The 24,285-nt window shown below is 53.8% G+C and overlaps 5 protein-coding genes across 5 annotated transcripts; 2 read left to right on the forward strand and 3 right to left on the reverse strand.

Moving 5' to 3' along the window:
- Window positions 1–1,245: 1,245 nt before the first annotated feature.
- V2A60_002859 (ARMH3 family protein) lies at window positions 1,246–3,476 on the forward strand (the record flags this gene model as incomplete). Its single annotated transcript, XM_083254203.1, has 7 exons — window positions 1,246–1,329; window positions 1,454–1,657; window positions 1,715–1,868; window positions 1,926–2,038; window positions 2,095–2,432; window positions 2,486–2,847; window positions 2,905–3,476. 7 exons carry the CDS (start codon window positions 1,246–1,248, stop codon window positions 3,474–3,476), a joined length of 1,827 nt encoding a protein of 608 aa, XP_083110329.1.
- A 790-nt stretch (window positions 3,477–4,266) lies between these two features.
- On the reverse strand, window positions 4,267–6,227 carry V2A60_002860 (uncharacterized protein; the record flags this gene model as incomplete). The annotated part of the gene is made up of 3 exons (XM_083254204.1): window positions 4,267–5,648; window positions 5,761–5,818; window positions 5,943–6,227. 3 exons carry the CDS (start codon window positions 6,225–6,227, stop codon window positions 4,267–4,269), a joined length of 1,725 nt encoding a protein of 574 aa, XP_083110330.1.
- A 9,006-nt stretch (window positions 6,228–15,233) lies between these two features.
- Window positions 15,234–15,733, reverse strand: V2A60_002861 (ribosomal protein S36 family protein; the record flags this gene model as incomplete). The annotated part of the gene is made up of 2 exons (XM_083254205.1): window positions 15,234–15,556; window positions 15,646–15,733. 2 exons carry the CDS (start codon window positions 15,731–15,733, stop codon window positions 15,234–15,236), a joined length of 411 nt encoding a protein of 136 aa, XP_083110331.1.
- Window positions 15,734–19,203: 3,470 nt separating this feature from the next.
- Window positions 19,204–20,794, reverse strand: V2A60_002862 (phosphatidate phosphatase App1 family protein; the record flags this gene model as incomplete). The annotated part of the gene is made up of 3 exons (XM_083254206.1): window positions 19,204–19,402; window positions 19,537–19,936; window positions 20,026–20,794. 3 exons carry the CDS (start codon window positions 20,792–20,794, stop codon window positions 19,204–19,206), a joined length of 1,368 nt encoding a protein of 455 aa, XP_083110332.1.
- Window positions 20,795–22,688: 1,894 nt separating this feature from the next.
- On the forward strand, window positions 22,689–24,206 carry V2A60_002863 (argininosuccinate lyase; the record flags this gene model as incomplete). Its single annotated transcript, XM_083254207.1, has 1 exon — window positions 22,689–24,206. One exon carries the CDS (start codon window positions 22,689–22,691, stop codon window positions 24,204–24,206), a length of 1,518 nt encoding a protein of 505 aa, XP_083110333.1.
- Window positions 24,207–24,285: the final 79 nt, after the last annotated feature.

The raw sequence follows: 24,285 nt of genomic DNA on the forward strand, positions 1-24,285 counted from the left end.
GCAGAAGGGAGATGCCGCGCATAGGCGGAAAGTGCCTGAACCGTGTAACTCACTGCGGTGGTCTGACTCTCCCCCCCCTCTTTTCCTCCTGTTCGTTTTTTTTTTGGAGTTGGGGCTGCAATCTCATGATTTGCGATGGCAAAGGGACCCGGAATATACGTTCTTGTTTGTTGGGGGGGGGGGCATTCTTTCGTGTCTAAATGAGCCGCTGCGCAACACACACGGAACGAGAAGGAAGGATAACTTCCGACATATAGAGGCCTACCAAGCAAACGGAGGAATCGCGTCATGAGACATGGAACATTTTTTTAATGGCCGTTCATATATTAGCTCATGGGCGATATAGAGTGGACCTTTCCGTTTGGTGACTTTCCGTGGCTACTCAGTCATGTAGTTGCGATGTCTGGCAGCTACAGGGTATTTGATTATTGGCATCTTTGTGTTTTCCATGTCAAGTGTGTACGGCGCTCGGCGGCTCACCAGCCAGTGGATGAAATGTTCATATTCACAAAAGGCGAAAACTCCAAGGACCTCACCTACCCTCAGAGGCTTACTCTTGCAGTATAGAACTCCGCATGAAGAAGAAGCGCTTCTCGCGTTGCGTACTTCTCTCGTGGTATTGATGTGAGGTGTGACCTACCCTAGATAGTCAGGATGTCTCGTTGACAGTGACTAGACTCTACAACAAGTACATGTGGTTTGGCCAAAGGGCGATTTCCTTGTGGACCGCTCATATGTGCCAATGAGTATATTTGCTCACGTTAGTGATGATAATAGTCGTCACTACTGATGTTGTCTGCAAAACTTGCCGTGTAGGAGAACTCGTTCGTCAAGATTCGTTCCCAAATCCTTCATTAAGCCACCACTGTGCTCCTCCTACAACACAAAAGCATAGCAACAAGGCTTCTTCTGTAGAGAGAATTGAAATGAAGATAATGCAGACGGTTTCAGTGGAATTAAAAGCCTCAACTTGAATGAATGTTCGTTCCATTGATAGAGCACAGTGCCCGAGTTCATATATGGCACTGTATAGAGCCTCATTCAAGACCTTGCCTCGTATAGGCAGTTTTACAGCGCTACTTTACGGGCTCCCCTACGCAAGGCGCATCATTCTTAAGGGAGAGGTCATCGCAAGCTAAAGCAGCAACAAGACTAGCCCGATTGGCCAAGTCAATCGACTTCTGTCTGGAGCGCATCGCACGTTCATCACAAGCTGCTCGTAACTGCGTGTCAACGAAACGTTTCATGGAGGCGTCACCGCTCACCCGGCAGCCTCAGCCCGAGGTCTTCACCCCAAAGATCAGCCAGCTATACTATGAGCTATTTCAGGTAGGCCGCTGCGCACCTCCGTCTGGCCACAACGTTACTGACGGCTCCTGACACATTTAGGTTCGAATGGCCAACGAATACCCGTCCATGATTACGACGCGACTGACCTCGAACCACGACACAGGGCAATGAAGAGGGACGGCAATCAAAGGGCTTCTGGAGGGAGTTTTTCCTCCTCAAGCCAGACCTCGCGATTTTGCGCAAGCTGCTGAGGGACATCTCCCCCGCCGACATGTTGCTATTGGAGGGGCAGTCGCAGGAGCTCTTCAACGAGGCCATTGACGCCCTCAAATCTGGCCGCGGCGGCGCGCCGCAAAACGCTCTGGATGTTAGTCGCGCGAGAGGGCATGTGTAAGCCGCAGCAACGGCTAACCTTTCCTGCTAGACGTTGAAGGTTTTTTTGGCCAGTGTTTTGGCGAAAAGATATGCCCATCCGAGCTCGGCAATCATCACGATACTGGCCGGGCTGGACCGCATCGATCCCGTCTTCACAGACTTTGTTAGTACCCTCGAAGCTACCATTCGAACCGGAGACGACTGTGCGTATACTTGTCAGAACCTTGTTGCTGGATGCGCGAGTACTCATTGCAGCATAGTGGAAAAACGACACAAGGCAATCGGTGTATTGCTCGCCACCACGGCCGGTGCATACCAAACAACCTTGCTTACGTACATGATACAACGCGATTTATTCCCAGCTGTTATAAAGGTGAGCAGAGAGCTACTCCCACCCGACCCAAACTTGGCTGATCGTAACATTGCTAGTTCATCCAAGACGCCCAATTGCCAGTCATGGTTCTAGAGCCTCTCATCCTACTAAGCTTACTGGCCAACTACAACAAATTCGAGTTCCAGAACCCGTACCAGCTGCGGTTAAATGATTTCATCAACGAAGGTGCGATGACAACCATTGTCGATTGCATCGGTATGGCCTGTCAGTTGCTTCGTACAGACTACATCAACGTTCAGGAAGATTTACCAGAAGGCTGGACGTTCTCCAACGCACTCGGAATGCTGGGTCTCGGTGCCATTGCGCCAGGTCCGAAACAAGAAAAGAAGCCAATCTACGACGCCGAAACGGCGAAGCAAATGTTCACAAACCTGTACGTATCTTATGCGTGTCGAAAGAAAAACTATATATCCTGACCTGGCCCAGTCCGAAAGAGCGGGCGGCGATGTTGCTAGCTGCCTATGACTTCAGTCATGCCAACAAGCTGTTCTGCACCAGCTTTGTCACCGCCACGAGCGAAAAGGGAACTGAGCGACCAATGGCAGCATACCTGTCTCTCACATCCTACTTGCTCCAGCATGCACATCTATCGCATCGCTCCACTTACTATGCGCACTTGAATCTCATGGTATTCCGACTGTTGATAGAAGACCAGTCCATTTGCAAGATACTGTGCGGCGAGGAGTCCAAAATGCCCGTCCGCCTATGTCGGCACCGCCCGCCGTTCTTGCCTCTTGTCAAAGGCGAGCGAGTGTTGGCATGCTCGCTTCTCGACACAATGATTGATGGTATCAATCATAACCTCAGAAAGAGACTTGATGTGTCATTATACACACTCTGTCTAGGCATACTGCTTCGGGTTATTTCATATTTGTCGCGCTCGCGAACTCGCCTTCACTATCATTGGGCAGAATTCTTCAGGTCTTTGCTTTCGCTGCTTCGTTTCCTCACAACGTACACATCGGATCTCAAAGACTTGCCTCACATGGATACCCTGATTGATCATGTGGTCAACCTGCTTGCACTGTCGCTTTCCGCCGGCGAAGCGTTCCTACCTACCCCAGCAGCCTACGATGACCTCTTCTACAAAATCGTAGAAAGTGGTGAAATCTTGACCAAGTTCAAACAAAACTACGGACTGGGAAAGCAGATTGGCCACTCGATCGATACGCTCATCAATGTAAGCACCCATTACAAACAACTGCTTACAGAGAGCGGTGGGAAGAAGAAGCCCAACAACTTGACGACGACGCAAGTGACGGACGTTATCAAGCAGGGCTACGAAACTCTGAGTATCCAGGCAAAAGAGGGCCTTGATTCGTGGGACAGGTATAGAGAAGCGGATGATCGCATTTTGCTCAAAAACATGACTAGAACGGCTGTCGCAGATGTTCGCGAGCTGGTAGGGGAAGAATAAATTCGTATGGTATATAGAAAAATTGGAACCATTGAGCAGATGCATAATTGAAATCATCCGTTATGCGATTCACAGCACATAACTATCAATCTTCCATGTTTAGCTGGCTCCTTCTATATCAGCCGAAGTCCATATGCACTCGCGGCCTTTCACCCCAAAATTTGCCGTACGGACTCATTTGGCGCGTCAATACTGTCCATGAAAATATTTCCGAGAGCCGAGTGATGTAGAATTGCTGTGAGGACGGACCCGCTACTGCCAGGACAGACAAACCGTGACTTGACATGAAGGGCGCGCGAATGGCTTGACAACTTATGTCGACTCATTGGGCGTTATAGCGGGTCTGATGGCGGTTTCTGCACCCGTTAACTTCGTGTCAACCTCAAAAGCCAGCAGCCACCCACATTCGGCGAGTTCAAAGCCAATCTGACTCTTCTAATGCCGCAACATGATTACAGGTACTTTACACGACAGCAAATGCCCCGTCAAGCCATGTGTGTCCAAGTATTTGGCACTTCAACACCACAAAAGAGGCTATGACGGCTACTGCTGGACTCGAACGGCGCGCAGATGACAAACAAACAATACAAAGTAATGGTGAAAACTCTCTTTATTTCATTGTTATAAAGTGGTATCAAGTTAGAAAGGTGTACAGCTAATGATAATCAATATGCAGAGCGCCCGAATTAGAAAAGTCGGGACCCTCCAGATATACTCTACACGCCAGAACACCACTGACGCGAACGCAATCGACAACACGCATACCACGTCCGGAACGTCAGGGTGAGGCTTAGAAGGTGGCGTGGAGGAGACGTCTCCAGGCGGGATAAGCAGCTATGCGTGCCCGATAGGCGTTGATCTCGTCCCAATCAAGCTCGCGGCGGCCAGTATCGACGTCCATTTGCGCGATGGTGAGCCACCCTGTACGCTTCCACAAGAAACCGCAGGCCCAGAAGAAGAGAACGACGGGAAGTGCAAGGTACTGCTTGAAGAAACCCTCAACAGTGCCCATACCGGACTTGCCAGGAGGAGCGGTAATGGCAGTATAGAACTGGGCCATCAGGACGAGGACAATCAAAGCAAGACCGAGCCAGGAGCCGGCGACACCACCGGCGGCCTTGAAAGGAATCTCATCCAGGGTGTGGCCGTGGTACTTCCAAGCAGCACGGAATCGAATGTGAGCAAGGCAGACTGAGCCCCAGGTGAACAGAGCGGCGAGGCCAGAGAGAGCCAGTAGCCAGTCGAAAACGACAGGGCCGGAAGAAGCCAAGCTGATGAAAGCGAGGAATCCAAAGGCAATGAGGACGATGACCGAGAACAGAGGACGGCCGGATCTATCGATATAGCTGAAAACCTTAGGGGCATAGCCCTGCTGCGCAAGGGCAGTGAGCGTACGGGATCCTCCATAAACACCAGAAACACCGATGGAAAGGACGGAAACCAGAATGACGACATTCATAAAGTGATCGAACCCCTTAAGGCCGGCATACTTTCCAACAAGAACGAATGGCGAGGCCTTGGCATCTGCATAGGCGGAGCTGGACAGGAGCGAATCATCATCCGAGCGGATCAAGAGGCCGACGAAGAACAGACCAAGGATGTAGAAGAGGGTGATTCGCCAAAAGACCTGCTTGATGGCGCCAGGAAGAGCGCGCACGGGATTGCGAGATTCCGCAGCGGCCAGACCGACCAGCTCAGTACCGGAGAAAGAGAAGGCAGCCGTGACGAAGACGGAGCAGAAGCCCTTGAAGCCGTTCTTGAAAGCGCCGGGGTTATACCAAAGCTTGGCTCCCGAGTACTCGCTGTATGCGCCGCTCTTGGGGCCGCCGCCCAGCACAAGGACGAGGGCAATGATCATGAAGACAACGGTGGCTCCGAGCTTGAATATCGAAGACCAGAACTCTTCCTCAGCATAGCCAAGAGCGCCAAAGACGTTGATAATAATGATCAGTACCAAGAAGACAACGATCCACACGGCAAGTGATGTGTTTTCATCCCAATACTGGATCGTGATACCGCATACTGTTAATTCGAGAGGTAACACGACGGCCCACTGGAAGACGTAATTCCATCCCATTGCGAAACCCCAGGAAGGATCGATGAAGCGGGTCGAATAGGTATAGAAGCCACCAGAGACAGGATACATGACGGCGAGCTCGCCCAGAGCGTAGACTGAAGAGAAAAAAGGTCGTTAGGAATCGAGTTGAACCACAACGCGGCGAGCTCCGTCGTCCACGACAGCCACAGTACAAGCAAACACTGTGCATGATGAGAGAAAACATACCGACGTTGAACATCATCACACCGATAATCAAGAAATCAATAAAAACACTACCGGGGCCCTGGTAATCGGATGCATGTCAGCGCTTTGGGCTCATTACGACGGGCCCAGACGGGAAGCTGCAGCGCACACCCATTGCGGCACTGCGCAGATTGATGCAGCCGCATTGTCGCGGATATACTTACACCCTTGTACAGAGCACCGCCGGAACCGACAAAGAAACCAGCACCAATGGAGCCACCGATGGCGATCATGTGCAGATGGCGTGCCTTCATGGGTCTCTCCAGTTCCACGATGCCTTCGCCATAGTGCTTTGGCTTGAAGGAATCGATTGTCAGGCCATTGCGAGTCGCCCAGCTCTCTTCGGAATAGGCAGCGCCGGCCTCCTTGGGAAGGACCTGAGAAGTGCCTTCATACTCGGGGACGGCCTCGCCCTTTTCAGAGGCGATTACACCGTCTTTACCGGACATGACGGGTTGGCTCTGTTCTATGCTTGCTTGCTACCAGCAGAAGAGCAACAATGCGGAGGAGTGATGAAGAAGAGAGAAGAAGGAGAGAGTAACAAAGGAAGAGAGAAGAGAAGTAGGAGAGTCTGAAAGGAAAGATGGCTGCGCAGGTTTGGGGAAGGGGGGAAGAAGCGCCTCTTAACTTAACGGAGGTGCCGCACAGGAAGCTGGAAGCTTGGCTGGGAGGGTCGGACAATGCTGCCATGAATACACGCATGCAAGGAAAGCTCCCCTTCCAGAGTCTCTGTCATACTGCTCCCGAGTCGGCTCGTGAGCTAATGAGTTCCAGACTGGGGCACCTGGAAACGGTGGCTTGCAAGCCAAGAGGCCAGACTATCAGACTCGGCAGGGGACTTTGGAGGTGCGCATGGGGAAAGGGGGGGTGGCGAGAAGGAGGGGAGGGGGCGTACGGGCCAAAATTCGGAGGCGGCTTGTGTGCTGGAGCGCAGTTTGGGGCAAATTGAAGACGACCAAGGTCCATGACAGACAAACGGCCTGATTACCGCGACAAATGGGTGGTGTAGGCTCAGTAGGCCCAGGTGGTTTACTGCCATACACCCAGGAAAACGTGCACTGGGGATATTCTACACAAAGATGCTAACTTGTGCAGCATTCCGACACTCGAAAAGAAAAGGAGCCCTTCCATAAGGTCCATCGCCATGATAAAGCAGAACGGGACGGGGCTACCTGAATCAAGACTCTTGGTGCTTAACCCACTCTGCCTGCCCTCTGGCCATTTCGCCCTGCGCGATAGGGACTTAATGCAAAGATAACAAAAAACATCGCCGATACTTACTACTGGGCCGGCCTCTCCGAATTGCGCCAAAAACCACACAACCCTCAACTTGATCTCAACACCAAATCCGAAAACCCAGTGAGAATCATGACGGTGCACTCTGCGAAAGCTGGCCAAGTATATGCTCAACGGCGGACGCACTCGGTCTGGGTTGGGAATTGGAACGACTTGTTGGATTTCGCATCTGGGGGCACTGCAGATCTTGGCACCCACAGAAAGGAAGGAGCTAATAAAATTGGTCCACGAGGCACTGAACCCCACCCCCGTCTCCCGCCCTGCTGCTAATCAAAGACACCAGAACAATCCTCAGAGCTGAGGTGCTGAGGTTTTGGCCGTGCCAGGCAACAGGCTACCAGGCAAGGCGGCAGGGGACTTGGTGAATTGTCACAGTTGTTGTGGGCTTTATCTTTCACTCCCTGCGGGTAAGCGTCGATGAGGGGATCACTTGTTGAAACTTCAGAGCCTCCCCTGCGAGCAAACCGGATTTTCCGTGATTTGCATTGCGCCTGCGACATCTTTCCAGCTCGCCTCGCCTGGTGTCTGACTACCTACCCCAAGTCTCACAGCCACCTGAACCTTCTGGCGCCTCCACCGAGGCAATCTTTCCTCTGGGCTGGAACTGACTTGCGGCGCACAGATTACGCCAGTCCGGACGACAGACCCCAAAACGGAATCGTGACCTTGCGGCGCGTCAGCAGGAAAACGCCATGCACCAGACGCCCCCCCGAATGCTATTTTCAGCGAATCTGGGGAGTCCTGCAATCCGGTGCCTCTGTATCCGTACCAGTCAACCGGATGGTGGTGTAGCTGTGTTTTGCTTTCGCAGACCAGAGCTGGACAGCCTCATTTGTGGTAAACGTCGAGAAAGTCTTTCCAGTATTCGGCTGATGTCGTCTGGCCCAAAGCACACTTCGCATCGCCACTGGGTTTGCACAAGTGTTGTCCAGCGACGGCGAGAGCGTGGCCACTGCCCTATTTCTTGAAGGCAACTACTGCATGTGCGGGGAACGGCGTTTTTTGAGCATGTCCAATCGAAAACGAATCAAAGAGCCAGCGACATGCTGAGCTCTTCGATAGCGCGCACCGCTGACGCCTCATCCTTAGGGACGGTGCCGACTACTGGGGCCTCTATCACTACCCATGCTTCTGGTGACCCCGCATCTCTCCCCACTGAGCTGCGAAATGAGGAGACATCCCAGTGCTGGCATGTGCAGAACAATGCATCGCGGGGAAAGTGCTTCAGGTTATCCGTACTCTGCACCGAAATCCTTTCGAGGCTCTCTTCTCCAAAGCCGACAACAAAGGGGTCTCTCACGACTATTGTAATTTGGGTGCAGATCAGCAACTTAGCACGGCACTGGGGAATGGTCGCATGATTAGGTTTTCGATGGGTGTGAGGCGCAGCGCCGGATAGCATTCTATGCAGCCTTCCAACCACCTTCGGCAAGTTGCCACCTTCCTCTTTGCGGTGCGAGCTGCAAGCCTAAATCCTTGGCCTGGCTTTATATGCGCCACATTCAAGGTAATTTCTCACATGGCGGAGAATCAACGTGGCAGGAAGTATAGCTAGCTACACGGAGCCGGGTTGGTTGGTGGTTGTCCAGTGGTGCAATCTGCGGAGCATATCTATGCGACTGGCAGCAATACAACTTGGTTAATGTGGGAGTCGTAATCAGCCGGGGGCCTGCCACATGCGGCCCTAAACGACTAAACCTTGTTCCCAAGTCTAATGCTAGGCGACTTGGCAACAACACCAGAAGAGTAGCTGTGGCTGGAGGGCTTGCAGGCAACGTGCCAACTGGCCAGAACGGCCAGAATAGACCTGGGAAGAGACAGAAGCCCCTTCGCCTCTCCCGAAGTGCTCCAGAAGTGGCAAGCCACCACGAGGTGCTGCGAGATGTGATCTGGACGATGATGAATGAGAGCTGCTTCAAATGGCATGCCGCGCTTCTCTTATCACCACGGCCCGTGCTGGTAATGTCGTTCATATCATTGCGGAGTCGAACAGGCTTGGCCGCTTATCAGCCAAGGCCGCCGACCTGTCGGATTTGAAGGGGCAAGCAATACCGAACTTCCCCAGGAGCCAAGAGCCCAATTCGTACAGAAAGCCACTGACACAAGGCAGGTCGGACTGTTGCCCACATTTGAACAGCAAGAGACCTGCCATTGCACCAATAAAATATTGTTGTAGTGAGTATTTCTCGAAATGCCAACGTACTGGTAGAGCTGCCTTGCCATCGACCTCCGCACGAGTGGGTAACGATACCAGCGTGACGCCCTGGCCAGCGATTGCCAAACCGGGTCGAGTGCGCCGCCGCATTTTTCTCGTCAAGTAAGTACTTGTGGCAACGAACATTTTCAGAAAAGGGGCCCGTGATGCTGTGCTTTGAATGGGTGGGGTCCAGTAACGCTGTACTTTGCATCACGGCCGCTTCCCGAGCAGCATGAGGCGCATGACGTTGTGTAAAACACGGCGAACAGCCGTCCGGTCGCAAAAATGCGCTACAGCAACAGTCGCGCCTGTTTCTTGAACACTTGCCAACGAGAAAACGAAGCAATCATCCACCTACGGTGGGTAGAGAGACTCGATCACCGGCTTCCCTTGTTATCGAGTACAAAGTGGTCGTCAATTAAATTGTACGTAATATTTTGAAAGGAGGCTTTACGGACTCGGCCGCCTCCAGACGCCAAATTACCAACGGCGGCATGGCTAGGATTAGCGAAGTCTCAAGAACGGCTAGATCAGCACACTTCTCATCTGTTTTGGGCCCATAATGACAGCCCTGCCCGAAATGTGGCCACCAATAAGTGAGAACGGTGAGGTACGGGAAAGAGCCTGTACTTTCCTGGCCAATTTACCAGTACTCGTTGCTTCTAGCGCGACCTTGAAGAACATAGAACCGCTACAATGAGGCGCACCCCCTGAAAAGGAATGGCCCCAAGAACGCAGCTCTTGGGATCTGGCGCTGGATAACTTCCGACGTTTCTTGGAGGCCTTGCCACGCCACTGGTCGAATAAGGAGCGCTACTGAACCTAATACAGCGCTAGCAAGTGGTACCATTTACAGCACAATGCTGATATCGTGAGAAAGTAGTCGCGGGACGCTCTTCGCCGCACTCTGTTGCGCTTGCTGTGTTCCATCGGCCAAACATATGACGAAAAGGCCAAATCCGAAAATCTCAAATCCCAAAAGGCCAGACCTCCACAGTACAAAGAACGTGAGAAATACGAGTCACCAGAGAGGTCCAGCACAGCCCACTGGAGGGACTGGGGAAGACCAGGAAGCCCGCCCACATGAAGCGTGTTCAAAGGCAAAAACATCCACTTACCCCGTATCCACCAACGATCTTGCGGGCCAGTGCTATGGAGCGGTGAACGTTTGCGGGCTCCATTGACTGGAGCATTTCCCCAGAATATCGTCAGAAAGGCCGGCCGTTGAAGGTTGAGACCAAGTACGCGACACCAACGGCCCCGTCGCGTAGAACATGCAGGTGAGGCTATTCCAGCGGATTGAAGATTCTCTCGGAACGACAAATCGTTGGTTTTGTCAAATATAAACGGGCCCATGGTGGGTTTATTCTAGAAGGCGAAAAGCCACGCCACGCCACGCCTTCTGGAACGCCCGAGTCGCACGTTACATGAGGCTTCCAAAACACCGCCACTTGGAGCTAGCATTGCCTTGCATCAACTTCATCCCGGCAGTGTGGCTTTTTTTTTGTCTTTTCTTCAGCGACAAGTCGGTCCGTAAAGGTGGGCGGACGAGTTGTACCGCCTGTTGTTGGAACCACTGCCGCCAAGCACGGGACGCCGTGGGCACCCGGTGATGAGAAGGATGAAGGGGCGCAAGGCCGGCGCAAGCCATTTTCTGTTGGTGTCGGGTACTTGCAGCCAATATGGCTTATCAACGTGCTTCCGCATTGCTGGCATGACAGAAAGGGAGAGGAGAACCAGATGATTTGTGTACTGGTAGTTGTGGACGTACGCCGGTCAGTGTGTGTGTGTGTGTGTGTGTGTGTGTTCGCACGTTGTGATTGGAGGCTCAACATCTTGGCTGCACCTCATCCCCCCTCCCCTCCCGCTGGACTGGTCACCACAAGATGCGCGGAATTGGTTTTGAGAGCGGCGGCGCGGCCGCCAAGTGGCTGTGGCTTCAGAGCTACGTTAAAACTATGACCCCGGAGGTTGGGTTGCTTTGCACGACTGTGCTTGACAGTTCAGGCCGACAACTACTCCGAAGGCTTCGCCGCCATGGCCCCGGGCTGAGATGACTGACACTGTTGGCCCCCTCCCAGAATCTGCAAATCGGCCGCTGCCCAACAACGAGGGAGCCCTACGCTCGTCTTTCGACGAAATTGCACTTCTTGGAAAGACCGTTGATATGTGCAGCACGGTCACCTACAGCTCTCCTGCTGCTTTGATTTCAACTCTAATCCGTAATACATCCAATAACGCCACCGGCTGCCACCCCCAGCAAGTCAGTATTAGCAGTAATTTAGACGCGCATAAGTCGCATTACAAGGGCTTGACAGCTTTGCTTGCAAAGTTCTGCCCACTCCTTGCGCCACAAGCAACAGAAATAGCATGTTGGAACCCCCCTGGTATGAGCGAATTTGATTAACATGTTCATTTTGTGATGGAACTTTTGAGGCTAGTTAAATACACACCCTCTCTGTGCCTTTCAGGGATCGGCCAATTTCGAATCTGCATCATGGAAAGGGCGAGGTAACAAACAGATGTGTGGCCTGCTCCCTCTACACTATCAACCTTGGGAAGGGCAAGGCACAAGGGAAGGGTTGGGGGCAAGGCCATGAGCCATTATTGGCTACAGGATTATTGGCGGATATTGTCGTGTAGAGGAAAAGGACGTCCTTAGCATACTTCCAATGGGCGTCGCCATTGTCTATTCAGCCATGTGGCGGCGGCCAGCCAGACGTCTCGGTGGCGGCACCGGCATGAACGCTCGCTCAGGATCGGGTTTATTTTGTGCCACTAGAGACGCGGAATCAGCTTCCGCGCCTACATAAGATGGAAAAGACGGGGGAATACCAAGCATCTTTCTTACTTTTCGCTGCCAGAGGGCGCAAAAGGGAACGGGGGACAAGAAACGCCACGTTTTCTAGTTGGCCCTGAGTCGTGATGTCGCCACTCAGCTGAACGGGGCCTCTCCGCTGAGGAGAAGACGAGGCGAGTTTCTGATCTGCCACGAACAAGATGGGCAAATTGGTCGAAAGGAGGTTCTCCTCGACTACCCCGCGTCCTTGACTAGTGAGGGATAGCATGGAAGACGCGTGGAAGCTGTGGATGCGATACGCCCCCTCCTCCCCGGGGCGTCTGGCGGTTGTCTGATGCCGGCCTTCTCGTTGGACGATGGCGGGGGGGGAACGTGGGGTAAGGATGATATTGGCGATCATGCTTGAGGAGAGAGAAACTGGGCCGGTGACAAGCGAAAAGAAGGCGTTTTTCCTGGGGGTATATGGAGTCCTTTCTTTGTGCGAGAGAAGAGGCCCCTGCGTGAAACTTTGCCGTTTGATCCTTGAAGCCGCAAGAAAGCGAGGAAGATAGAAGCGCACGAGTCATAGCACTCGAGCCTCAAGAGGCGAGAGAGGAGGAAGAGGAAGAGAGGTTGGAGGGCTCGCGCGGATGTCGGCAGATGTCGACTCGAGCGTTGCATCAGCCCCCCCTTTCTTTGGCGCCCATGGTTTGAAAGTCGCCGGCAAGAGATGGAGCCAAAGGTAAAGGTCAATATGTCATTGTTTTTGATTGCTACTGGTAACAGGGGAGAGTAGGTCATGTGCGGCAATATTTTGTCAGCTTGTCCGTCCGTGCAAAAAGGTGCGCTCGACAGAACCAGTCAATCTTGCCGCCCCCTTCCCCAACGGAAAAGCAACAAGACAGCGAATACGCGAATCGCTCCCCATCGGCTCAAGGCGGAAATTCTGCAGAGGCATCATTTGTGCTCAAGAGAGATGAAGGCCTGAACACGGGGCGGCCGGATGGAGGGATGGAGGGAGGGAGGCGAGTTTCCTTTTTTCCTCTCCGGCAAGCATCGCTTGAAAGTCACAAAATGCCGACTTGAGAGACGATTGTTCTTTTCCTTTTCGCCCCTGCACACTCTGACAAGATCCTCCCCCCTTTGTCTGTCCCCCTTCCCTCTCTCTGTCTCTTTCTCTCTGTCTCTTTCTCTCTTTTCTTCCGCTCATATTGGTTTACCGCCTTGTCCGGGGTAAGCGCACAGCATCGAGAGAACATGATGTCCTGAAAGCTGCCTGATTTTCCCGTGTCGACGCGGATGAAGCAACTCTGCTCTCAACGTCTGAACTGATTTGGCTCCAACCTTGACCTCTATCCCTGTGAACAGCAAACAAACAAGGCAATTCTGCCGTCTCCGACTTGCCTCTCCATAGACTCGCTTTCCACCCAAACCATTGAGCGATCCAAGCAAAGCCGCGCCGTCGTCTTCTGTCGCCGGCCGGACTCTTATGGAGACCGCCGTTTGGTTTGGGGGGGGGTTTTTGGCTAGTGGTGGTGCTCGGAGAGCACAACTGGCTTCTCGCGTTGCCGGGAGAAGTAAACGGCGGACGAACACGTCTCCAGCAATAGAGAAAGGGGGGGAGGGGGCTGACGACATTTTGCCTGGTCCTTCTGTCTCTGTCTTTCTTTTGCTTTTCGATACGGGCTAACTTTGTGAGAGAAGCAAAAACCGCCCAGCAAACGTTGTTTCCGGAGAGGAGGAGCAGCAATGACAACAACACATGCCGTGTCTCCCGTGCCGCGCCGGCCTTGCTAGTAAATCCTCTCCTCCCCGAAGCGTTGGCTCGACAAGACCCCAGCCGCCGCCCGTCATGCCGATGCCCGCTCCGGAGAGGCCCCATGTCTCGCTTGTCGCGGGCCTTGTTGTCGGGCAACTCGCCGGACGGCTTGGTGCATCCAACCGCGCATCGCCAATGGTGGAACCTTGCCTCACTTGATTAGCGGCACTGACAAGATGCGAGGCAGGCAATCTGTGGTACCTCTTTCATAATTCGGAGCGGTGAATTAATTGCTCCTGTGTCATGGGCTCGCGAGGCTGTCGTGTTGCGTCGGTCAGGCCGGAGTCATGCAAGAGGACTGGGTTTCACTCGTTTGCTGGGGTCATTCAACAGTTGAACGTTTTGCTGGAGAGGATTCGCGAGACAAAGTCACAGGCAAGTCACGAAAGGCAAAAAAGAGAAAAAAAGGAAAAAAAGGGAAAAAAAAAAGAAAATGTTGGGGAGGGTGGACATGTCTCAGAAGCTTGTTCACTGTTTTTTTATTGCGTTTCCTCATACCCTACCTAGACCGCTTCTACTACTGAGCCAACTCTCTTTTTTTTTGGGAGTAGTCCTTTTTGCTTTTCCTAGATACAAAAACACCCGTGAAAGCAAACGCGGCAAACTAGGCAGATTGCGCATGTAAATCATCCATAGACCCAAGGCTGGCACAGGGGCTATACAAATTGTTGAGGGGAGCTGAGAAACATTGGTACTTTGGTCGTTGATGCGAGTCCACCCCCGGCCGCAGCAGGTCGGGAGACAAAAGCGTCTGTCGAAAAAAAGGTGCCAGGGGAGGAGGAGGAGGAGGAGGAGGGTACGTTTTCTGGGAAAGAAGGGGAGCATAGCATAGCATAGCGCTGCATAGCATGCTGTTTCGAACATGATGAAAGAAGGGAATGCGCGCGTGACTCGTGTCCGCAATGTCGAGAAGCCTTCTTTCCGTGGACATTCTGCATTACATATTGACAGAGTCTACCGCGGCACTCCAAGCCAAAAACTTTTTTTTGTTGTTGTCTAGATGCTTGAATGGAAGGAGGTCGTCATCGTACACGAGTAGGGCCCTGTGCAGGCTTGGTCACCGGCCAATTGGCCGGAAACTGGTTCATGGTTGGTTGGTCGGTTACCGGCCGACCTTGTCGGTGCCTTGTGAGGAGGTGGTGGGAGAATGGATATGGTGGATAGGGAAAAGAAGGATTTTCGTTGGCAATTGGCGAGGAAAAGCAGTAATGGACGGGAGCTGCTTTGGATCCGTCTTGTGTCGACGGGCGCTAATGAGCGTGTCCATTTGTGTGTGTGTTTTGCCCGCCCCTTTTTGAGCCAGGCTCACTCCTCTTGCTCATTCAAAAGATGAGGAAGCGAGCGAGGAAACGGGTGGTTTTTATCTAGCCCAGGAGGGCGGCGCCGCCCGACTCGACGGCCTCAATCTCGGCGAGGTTGATGGGCTGGCGGCGGAAGCGGGCCGGGAGCTCAGAAATGTCAAAGAAGACGCCGCTGGGGGCCTCGACGGAACCAAGCTCGGCGCCGGAGATGCTGCCGATGCCGGCCTCGCCGGAGCGGATGGTCTTCTGGAGGGGGCCGTGCTGCTGGGCGTGGTCGCGGTAGGAGCTGAAGGAGGCGTGACGGGCGGAGGCGTCGGTCGCGAAGCCGTCGGGGAGCTTGCCCGAGGGCGAGGCAGGGTGAGGCTTTGGGGAGTGGTCAATGGCGGCTGCGAAGGAAAGGAAAAAAAAAGCGAGGTTAGCTTTGGAAATGTTGGCGGCAACAGCAAAGGACGCGAGACAAGGACGGATGACGTACAAGGGATGGAGCGAGGACCAATGAACTTGATCATGGGCTGACGCTCGGCGTGAGCGGCAGCCTGGCGGAGGGCGCGAGTGGTGAACATGGTAGCGGTGTTGTGTGTGTGTCTGTCTGTGCGTGTGATATTTTTTGCTTCTTCGAGAAGCTGAAACGGTGGCCTGATGAAAAGCTGAAGAAGCGGGCGAGATATTGAGGCAAGAGAGAAGAAGAAAACCGGGAGAAATTGGCGCGGACGAGAGAAAAGGTCGCGACAAGAGAGCTTTGGTGGGTGCGCGGAGTGGGTCGTTCTGGTTGCGGCTACTTGCGGGTGGGATGGAGGTTTTGTTGGAGAGGTTGCAAGGTTGGTCGAGAGAGAGGGATTGGTGTTGTGATGAAGATTCGGATTCAAAGAGGATTGGAAGAGAGAGAAGAAGGAGATTTAGAAAAAAGAGTTTTTCGGATGGTGTGGAAGGAGGAGAAGGAAGAAGGGGAAACAAGAGAGAAAGTGTGGGAGAGAGGACCGGAGATGAATAATATATGGTGGTGTTGGGGGAGGGGAATTTGTCGGGTTCGGACTTGTTGGAGCGCAGTCGGGGTGGGTGAGGGGGAGGATTGCTAGACGAGTTTCTGGAGTAGCAAGTAATTATTAGAATGGGCAGGGCTTATTAAAAATAAATAAATAAATAAAAGTGATGGCAACTAAATCTGTGCTAACCGAGCAATCCGTACCGAAGTAGCAAAGCAGCAGCAAAAAGAGCAAGCCCGATCAGCCAGTAGGAAGGCGTAGGATTTGGCGGTAGTGGTAAGTCGTACTTGGGGATCGGTGCCGAAGACGAAAAAGAGGGGCCGAAGACGAGGAGACGGGCAAACGGGTGTGTTCAAGTCGGAGGAGGCCAGGCACAGAGACACACACAGAGAGACAAAGACAGGGTATCAGTAGCGCGACAAGAGCGAGAGACAGTTGACAGAGAGGCTGAAAGGCTTGCAGCAGCAGTAGCGGTTCATCAGTCTTTTTTTTTTTTGGTGGGGAAAAGACGGATTGAAAGCACGCCATTAGTAAAGTACGGAGTGGGCTTTTTTATTTTTATTTTTATTTTTTTTATTTCTTGTATTCACTACATATCTCATCACTTCATCATTATTTTCTTTGATATGGCAGTCTCAATTCATTTCTCACTCTCTACGTCTTTTCCTCTCTCTCTCTCTCTCTCTCTCTCTTTTTTTTTTTTTTTTTCTTTCCCTTCTTCCGCTACTCTGAAGCAATCGGCTAACACGGCTGCACGGGTCTCTCCTCCGACAGTCGGAACCACAAACTGCAACCACCCCGGACCCGACCCTTTTGGAGGCGCGGTCTCTTATCTCTGACCAATCATCATTCCCAATCCATCCTTTTCCGTATCTATGCTTTTTTTTCTTTCTTTTTCCCCGCGTGCGGCTGGCCGAGCGCAGACAGGAAGCGTGGACAAAGGACAAGATGATGCACCAGTAATAGTAGCACATTATTTACATTTTGTTTTTCCAAAAAGTCAATTCCTTTTCTTATTCATGGTTTGATCCAACACAATCACGACTGTCCTTTCGAGAGCCATTCTCTGCATCCATTTCGCACCATACTCACAATGCAGCCTCTGTCTCTTTCTAGTCTTCACTCCTCCTCCTTTCACCTCATCAACATCATCATACCTACTATACTTACCCAATTACCCACCAAAAACATGTGAGATGGAACCTCAAAACAGCCCATCCATCCCCCCCTGTCTAGTCTCCTCAGCCTCTTTGGCGATGCACCTCCCCCTCCACGGGCAGAACCGGAAGCACGTCTGCTCAGTACTTGCGAGACAAGAAACCACAACCACCACCTCGTCCTCAAACCTGCCTGACTTTTTTGTTTGGTTCCCGTTCCTTGAACCGGCATCAGATGCTAGATGCCACGTTCAAACATTATTCATGCCTCATGTAACCTCGCTTTACTCCTCCTTCCCCGCCTTTTCCCGACCGTGCAAGATTAAACAACCAACGGCTGAATGAATTCCTTCCTTTCCTAGTCATTCCCCAACTTTGTTCTTGATACAATCTGCCCATCATTTCCAACCATGTCGTCTGTGCTCTTCTGCTCTTCTCCTCTTTCTACATTTCCCCCCATACTACGTCACTGCCGCGCTCTTTCTTCCACTCCCCCAGCTTTCTCTTCTCCCTTTGTACCGAGTAAATTGTCGCTAATAAACCCTCCCCCTCCCCTAACCCTAAAACTTCCCCATCGGCTTACCACCTCTCCGCAATCTAAATCTCATCTACCTAGTAAGACTGTACTAATAATACGGCACTGACTACTCCGTACCAAAATCGCATCTGACCACATGCAGCCCAAGCCCTGCTTTTCTTTTCCTCTAATCCGTACTCCGTACCTTGGCTTGCATATACACAAACTCCCTGCAGGGGACAATGACCAAACCCGCCCTTTGCCCTCCGCACCTCCTCTTCTTGCGACGCCACATACCTGCATATCCCCATCTATCAATTACCGTGCCCTTTTCTTTTCGGTTCTCCCCCCCCCCCCCTTGGTTCCTCCTTCTTCAATTAGCCTCCGTCTTTCTGGTTTCTAACTCGCCAACTACGTACCCAGTACACTGCCTGACATGTGCCCGCCAAGCACGTCCCCTCAGATTTTGTCCCGCCCTGCCCAAGCAAAAAATGTCGCAAATAAAAGAAGAATAAAAATAATAAAAAATAAGACCCCCAATATGAATGACGTGGACGTCAGCTCTCTTTATTACCCTTCGGAAAATATCGCACATTCACGCCTTGGTACGATTGACCTCTGCAAATCACCCCACAACAGAATACAAGCCAAAAGGGAAGCTTACAAACGAGAGAGAGAGAGAGAGAGGGGAGCGTACATTCTCACCTGTTTTGCGTCATCCCGTTCCCGTTCCCGTTCCCGTAGCCTTCGATCTATGCTGACAATGAGCCGAACCGAGTGATACACGATGGGAGTGGCGTCCCATGCGTTCTAAACGTTTTCTTTTTTCTCCTTTTTTTTTTAAAAAAAAAAGACCAAAAAACACAGGTCTAACATAGTATCGTCATGGTTCTGGTACCACGGCTGTAGTGCAAGATCGTCTTGCAAGATCGTCCGTCTTGCATTGCTGTCCATCATGCCGTCCCGAAAACACCCAGACACATGCAATTCCATACAACACGTGCCATCACACCATCACCTCTCCGACACGGCAGCAATAGTCTACAGCTAGCCAACGTAGAGCCGTAGCCCGACGGCCTGGGGGGTCTTGATGCCTCGCATGTGACAGTGCTGCTTCCTGTCCGCCACAGTACTGCACCCGAAAATTGAGCCAAGTCAGAATCCTTCATAGTTCCTCTTCTATCATCTATGGCCAGTATATTCAAGGAGAAAGACGAAACCCCCCCAGTGATAAAAAACAAACGCTACATGTACAATAGCTGTAGTAATAGACAACATGACGACACCAAGTCGCCAGTAAACAACCCTACTCACCACACACTCCCTGGCCTGCAGAAAACTGCAGTAGTCCTGTTCTGGTCTGCCATCGTCTTCACTCAGCCCTTCTTGACCGCGGCCTGCACAATCTCGACACATTCGTTCGCATCCTCGAATACATGCCACGCTTCCAGAGGAATGTCCTTGAACGCCTTTTCAAACCGAGACGCTTCATTCTTTTCCCCTAACCCAAACATAGCCGTATCGGTTGCCTTGCGGATGAGGATGAGCCGGATCCAGCCAGGAAACGTGCGATATCTGTGGAATCCGCTCGTTAGCCATCTGCATGCGCGTAAAACGAAAGCAGGACCAAATAAAAAGTAAAAAAAGACAAAGAAAGCGGGAGAGGGGAAGAGAGAAGAGCAAATATGCTTGTCGCAACTGCCACTTACATTTCTCCGTAGGCTTCGGGGTCCGACTGCGTCGAGTCCCCAATGACAATCATCTTGCGTTTGGGCAGCCATTTGTTAATCTTCTTCATCCGGTCCACCTTGTACTCCTCCGTGCCCATTGTCAAGGCCGCCAGCAGCCCCGCAATCGTCTTCCAGCTCGTGTCGCGCAGGATCAGCGTCCCCGGCGGGTAGTAGGCGTCGCGAAACTGCCGCAGGAAGGGGTACAGGTTGTACGGGGACGCCGACAGGTAGAACCACGGCGTGTCTGTCCTCAGGATTCCGTCAATCGCCTTGTATAGCTCCGGCATCCCCGTCACGGCCCGCGGTTCCTCCACAAACGTCTCCCGCAGAATGCCAATGGGGTCGCTTGTCGTCGTTACTTTGATGGTGTCGTCAATATCTACAATGGCTGCTGTCAGCAAGGAGGAAAAAAAAGCAATAAAAAATAGACACCCCCCATTCCCTGTGACCCCCTTTTCCCATCCTTACCTGAAATGACGCCCCAACCTGACGGTCCGGCATAATAGGTCTGCATGCCTAGCAGGCCGGGAATGCCGCTGGGAAGGCCTCCGGCCGTCGCCTCGACCACGGCGCCCTTGGTGTGGCTCGCCACCGGCATCACGTTGGAGCTGACGCCGTTGAAGCCTGTGGGGCCGAGCTTGATGGTCTTTTTGCGCGAGCCCTCCTGCGACACCGAGACCGTCTTGGCGACGCGGACGTCCCACACAAAGGGGATCAGGCGCTCCTGGATCGTCTTGCGCTCCTCGGCGTCGTCGGCGATGCCTAGCACGCGGGCGACGCCGGCGACGGCATCAACCAGGTGGGAGCGCGGCTCCTCCTCGAAGACGGCGGCCACAAACTCGGCTTCCCACGACGCCGAGAAGCGGCCGCCGGTCCGGTACGCCGTGTTGTCCATGAGCCAGACGGCATCACCGCGCGTGACGGCGCGACCCCCGAGCGGGTTGAGGCGATTCAGGAGGCCCAACGCCCCGGACAGGCTGAAGCGGGTGGTGAAGCTGGGCGTGAGGCTAGTGACGGCGTTGGCGCTGGCGGCGGCGAGCTTTTTGGGGTCGGGCAGGTCCGCCTCGACCTTGTCAAAGTTGTTTTGCTTGCGCGTTCGTCTCTGCATGTCGGCGGCAATGGCCGATGGGTTGAAGACGGATTCCTGCTGCTGGTGCTGGTGCTGGTGCTGGTGCTGTTGTTGTTGTTGTTGCTGTTGCTCCTGCTTATCGTCGTCTTGGGCGTTTGTTTCGTTCATGGTGGGCGACAGAGACAGGCGCGCCCAGAGGACACGCGAGAATTAAAATAGGACAATGAGACAAAAGGGCTGTTTCTGCGCCAAGATTCGTGACTCTTGTCAACGACGGGTGATGCGCTCGCGGCGGCGGACAGATTAGGCGATGCTAGGCAGCATAAGAGGTCAGGTGGGAGTAGGAAGAATACGCGACCTGCACCTCGTGGGAGGACGGGGGGCCTCAGCAGCGAGCAGGTAAGTAGGTATACAAACGTGAAAAAGGACCGACGAATAGTACTGCACTTTGGGCGAGGTCAGGAGTTCGAGAAAGTCGGGATATAGGCTGTCATGTTGAGCGTGGACGGGCGTCGCGAGGCTCACTCTGACCTCATCACATGAGGAGGCAACCTGGAAGGAAGTGGGAAGCAAGGGAAAGGGGGGGAGGCGCGAAGAGGGGCGGCATAGTGACTAGGGGACGAGGCACTTTGTCGCAAGAGTATTGGACTCGGCTCCATGACGATCATCATGATGAGCTTGGACTGTCAGCCTTGGACCAGGTCTGATGGGCCAAGCTGAAGAGATGGGCGGCGGCGGTAGCGGAGGCGGCATTGTCAAACAAATGTGGCGAGTGGATGGATGGATGGATGGATGGATGAGCTGCCCGCTATTTTGGAAAGAGATCTGGACGACTCGGCAAATTATTCTGACGAGAGAAAAAAATACCCTCCCCGAGATGGTTGGTAGCAACAAAGTTTGTACCAGCGCCGGGCCGTGCCTTGCAGCTGTTCTGTTGCAGCACTTTTTTCGAGGGCCTCGTGCTCGTGCCAGGTTGCGCCTGAAACCCACTCTATTTAGAAGGTGCATCAGGGGTCACATGCCCCCTGACGTCACTGAAGAGCGCAGTACGAATGCTCAACTGTCTCTTCAATTAATGAAAAAAAGAAATCAACAAAATCAACAAAAAAAGAGATGCAAGGGTTCAAGTAAGAAAAATTACCGATTTTTTTGAGTCTGCTAGCTTTTGTATGTGCCCTCATTCTCATCCATCCCTCGTCCCACCCATTGTTCTCCTCCGACGCAAAAACGGTCACAACGGCGGGTCTCAGCGCCACCCCCAGACTTTTGCCCTACTTGGTAATAATTGGGATGCCCTCTAATATAGCATCCTATACCTATAATAGGTATCACCAAGGACGGCCACCCACCAACGGCTTATGCTTTCATCGACGGAATCCCGAACCATGGAAAAGAAAAAAAAAATCGGCAGGGCTGGAAAACTCACACGCAAAAGATAACCCACACACTATGCGTGTAATAAATACCCCGTCCGTTGCTTGTGTTTGTTCCTCGCACACCTCCCGGCCGGTCTTCCGAGGCCAAGCTTCGGCACTCCCGGCCACCTGTCGTGTCGCGCGACCGATGAGCACTTCCGCATCAGGCAATTGCAGAAAAAGCTCTCTAGATGTGCCAGAGGAAACGCACATCATCTCAATGCTGCATGCGACGAGCACGACCTGGCCGGAAGTCCGACCTGCAAACGCCCCCCGCCCTCCCCCCACAACGACGGCAAAAAGCTATCTTGGACATTGTTCACGCCGACAAAACAGAAAGGATCTATTCCATCACCGAAATTCAGAGATCTGTGTGTGCAATCCCGACAAGACATGCTCCCTCGGTTGTTCCGGGCGCACCGCTCACACGTACTTTCCACACATGCCTCGCAGAAGATCGTGATAAATAATCCAAGGGATGCCCGGAAAGCTACCCATCCACGCCAAAGATCGAGGCATCCGAGCCTCCTTTTTCCATTATACCCTCGCAGCACACTCTCTCCAGCTGCAGCTAACCCATTCCCTTTTACCCCGTCCATGAGACAACCGTCATCGTCGTCGCCGCCTCCGCCACTGCCGCCGCCACTATGCCGTCCTACAAGCCCCTCCCCAAGCAGTTCGCCGAGGGCCGTCTCGCCAAGCCGATGAGCGAGCTGCTCCGGAGCTACAACGAGGGTCCGCGCCTCGCCTGGGAGGTCAAGCACCTGTCCGCCATTGTCCGGGTCGACCGCGCCCACGTCGTCATGCTCGCGCGCCAGGGCTACATGACGCCCGCCCACGCGGGCGCGCTCCTCGCCGAGCTCGACGACATTGGCGCCGCCGGCCCGGCCGCCTTCGCCGTCGCGCCCGGCTACGGCAGCATGGTGCTGCAGATGGAGCGGGTCCTGGCCGAGCGCCTGGGCGACGACGTCGCCGGCCGCCTGCCCGTCGCCCGCAGCCGCCTGGACCAGGGCGCCGCTGTCCGCCGCCTCGCCGACCGCGACGGCCTGCTCCGCGTCGTCGGCGGGCTGCTCGCCCTCGACGACGCCCTCGTCGCCGCCGCCGCCCGCCACGCCCGCACGCCCTTCCTCGGCTACACCCACCTGCAGCAGGCCCAGCCCGCCACCTACGGCCACTACCTGCTCGCCTTCTCCGACCGCCTGCACGACTCCTTCCAGCAGCTCGCCCAGGCCTACCGCCGCGTCGACCGCTGCCCCCTCGGCGCCGTCGGCCTCGCGGGCACCACGCTCGCCATCGACCGCCACCTCACCGCCCGCCTGCTCGGCTTCTCCGACGTCCTCGACAACGCCCGCCTCGGCCGCGACGCCTACTACCAGGCCGAGCTCGTCTTCGCCCTCACCATGGCCATGACCCTGCTCAACGACCTCTGCACCGACCTCCACCTCTACAGCTCCGTCGAGTTCGCCACCGTCGAGCTCGACGACGCCCTCTGCAGCACCAGCTCCGTCTTCCCCCACAAGAAGAACCCCTACGCCCTCGAGACGGTCAAGACAAAGGCCGCCGAGGCCCAGGGCTGGGTCGTCTCCGCACTCGCCGTCTTCCGCAACGAGGGCACCGGCGACACCAACGGCCGCAACGTCGCCTTCATCGACGACGCCTGCGACACCACCGCCGCCATGATGCGCCTGACCGCCGAGATTGTCCGCGGCGTCACCGTCCGCGAGGCCCGCTGCGAGGAGCTCCTCTCCCGCGCCTGGGTCACCACGAACCGCCTCGGCAACGTCCTTCTGACCGACCACCACCTCGACTACCGCTCCGCGCACTCCGTCGTCGGCCGCCTCGTCAAGAACTGCCTCGACAACGGCGTCGCCAAGCCCAATGTCACCGTCGAGATGCTGCACGAGGCTGTCGCCGAGATGGGCATGGAGCCCATCGACATGACCCAGGAAGACCTGGTCGCCGCGCTGTCGCACACCGAGTTCATCAACAACAGCATAAGTCATGGCAGCATCGGCCCGGAGCAGGTGGAGAGGCTGCTAGTCAAGGCGACGCGCAGGCATTACAAAAGTCTCGCGTGGGTGGACGAGACGACACGCCGTCTCAAAGTTGCAGACAGCGAATTAGACGCTGCGGCAAAGCAGTTTTGTCAAAGTGCGTCTCCATGAATTATTCTTGATATCCCGCGTAGTAAATGATTTTCATAGATAGATGTGAAATAAACGCTTCATGATACAATGATACAAT

The sequence above is a fragment of the Cordyceps javanica genome, chromosome 2 (genome assembly GCF_051103115.1).
Source record: "Cordyceps javanica chromosome 2, complete sequence".
In the NCBI taxonomy this organism is placed as follows: Eukaryota; Fungi; Ascomycota; class Sordariomycetes; order Hypocreales; family Cordycipitaceae; genus Cordyceps; species Cordyceps javanica.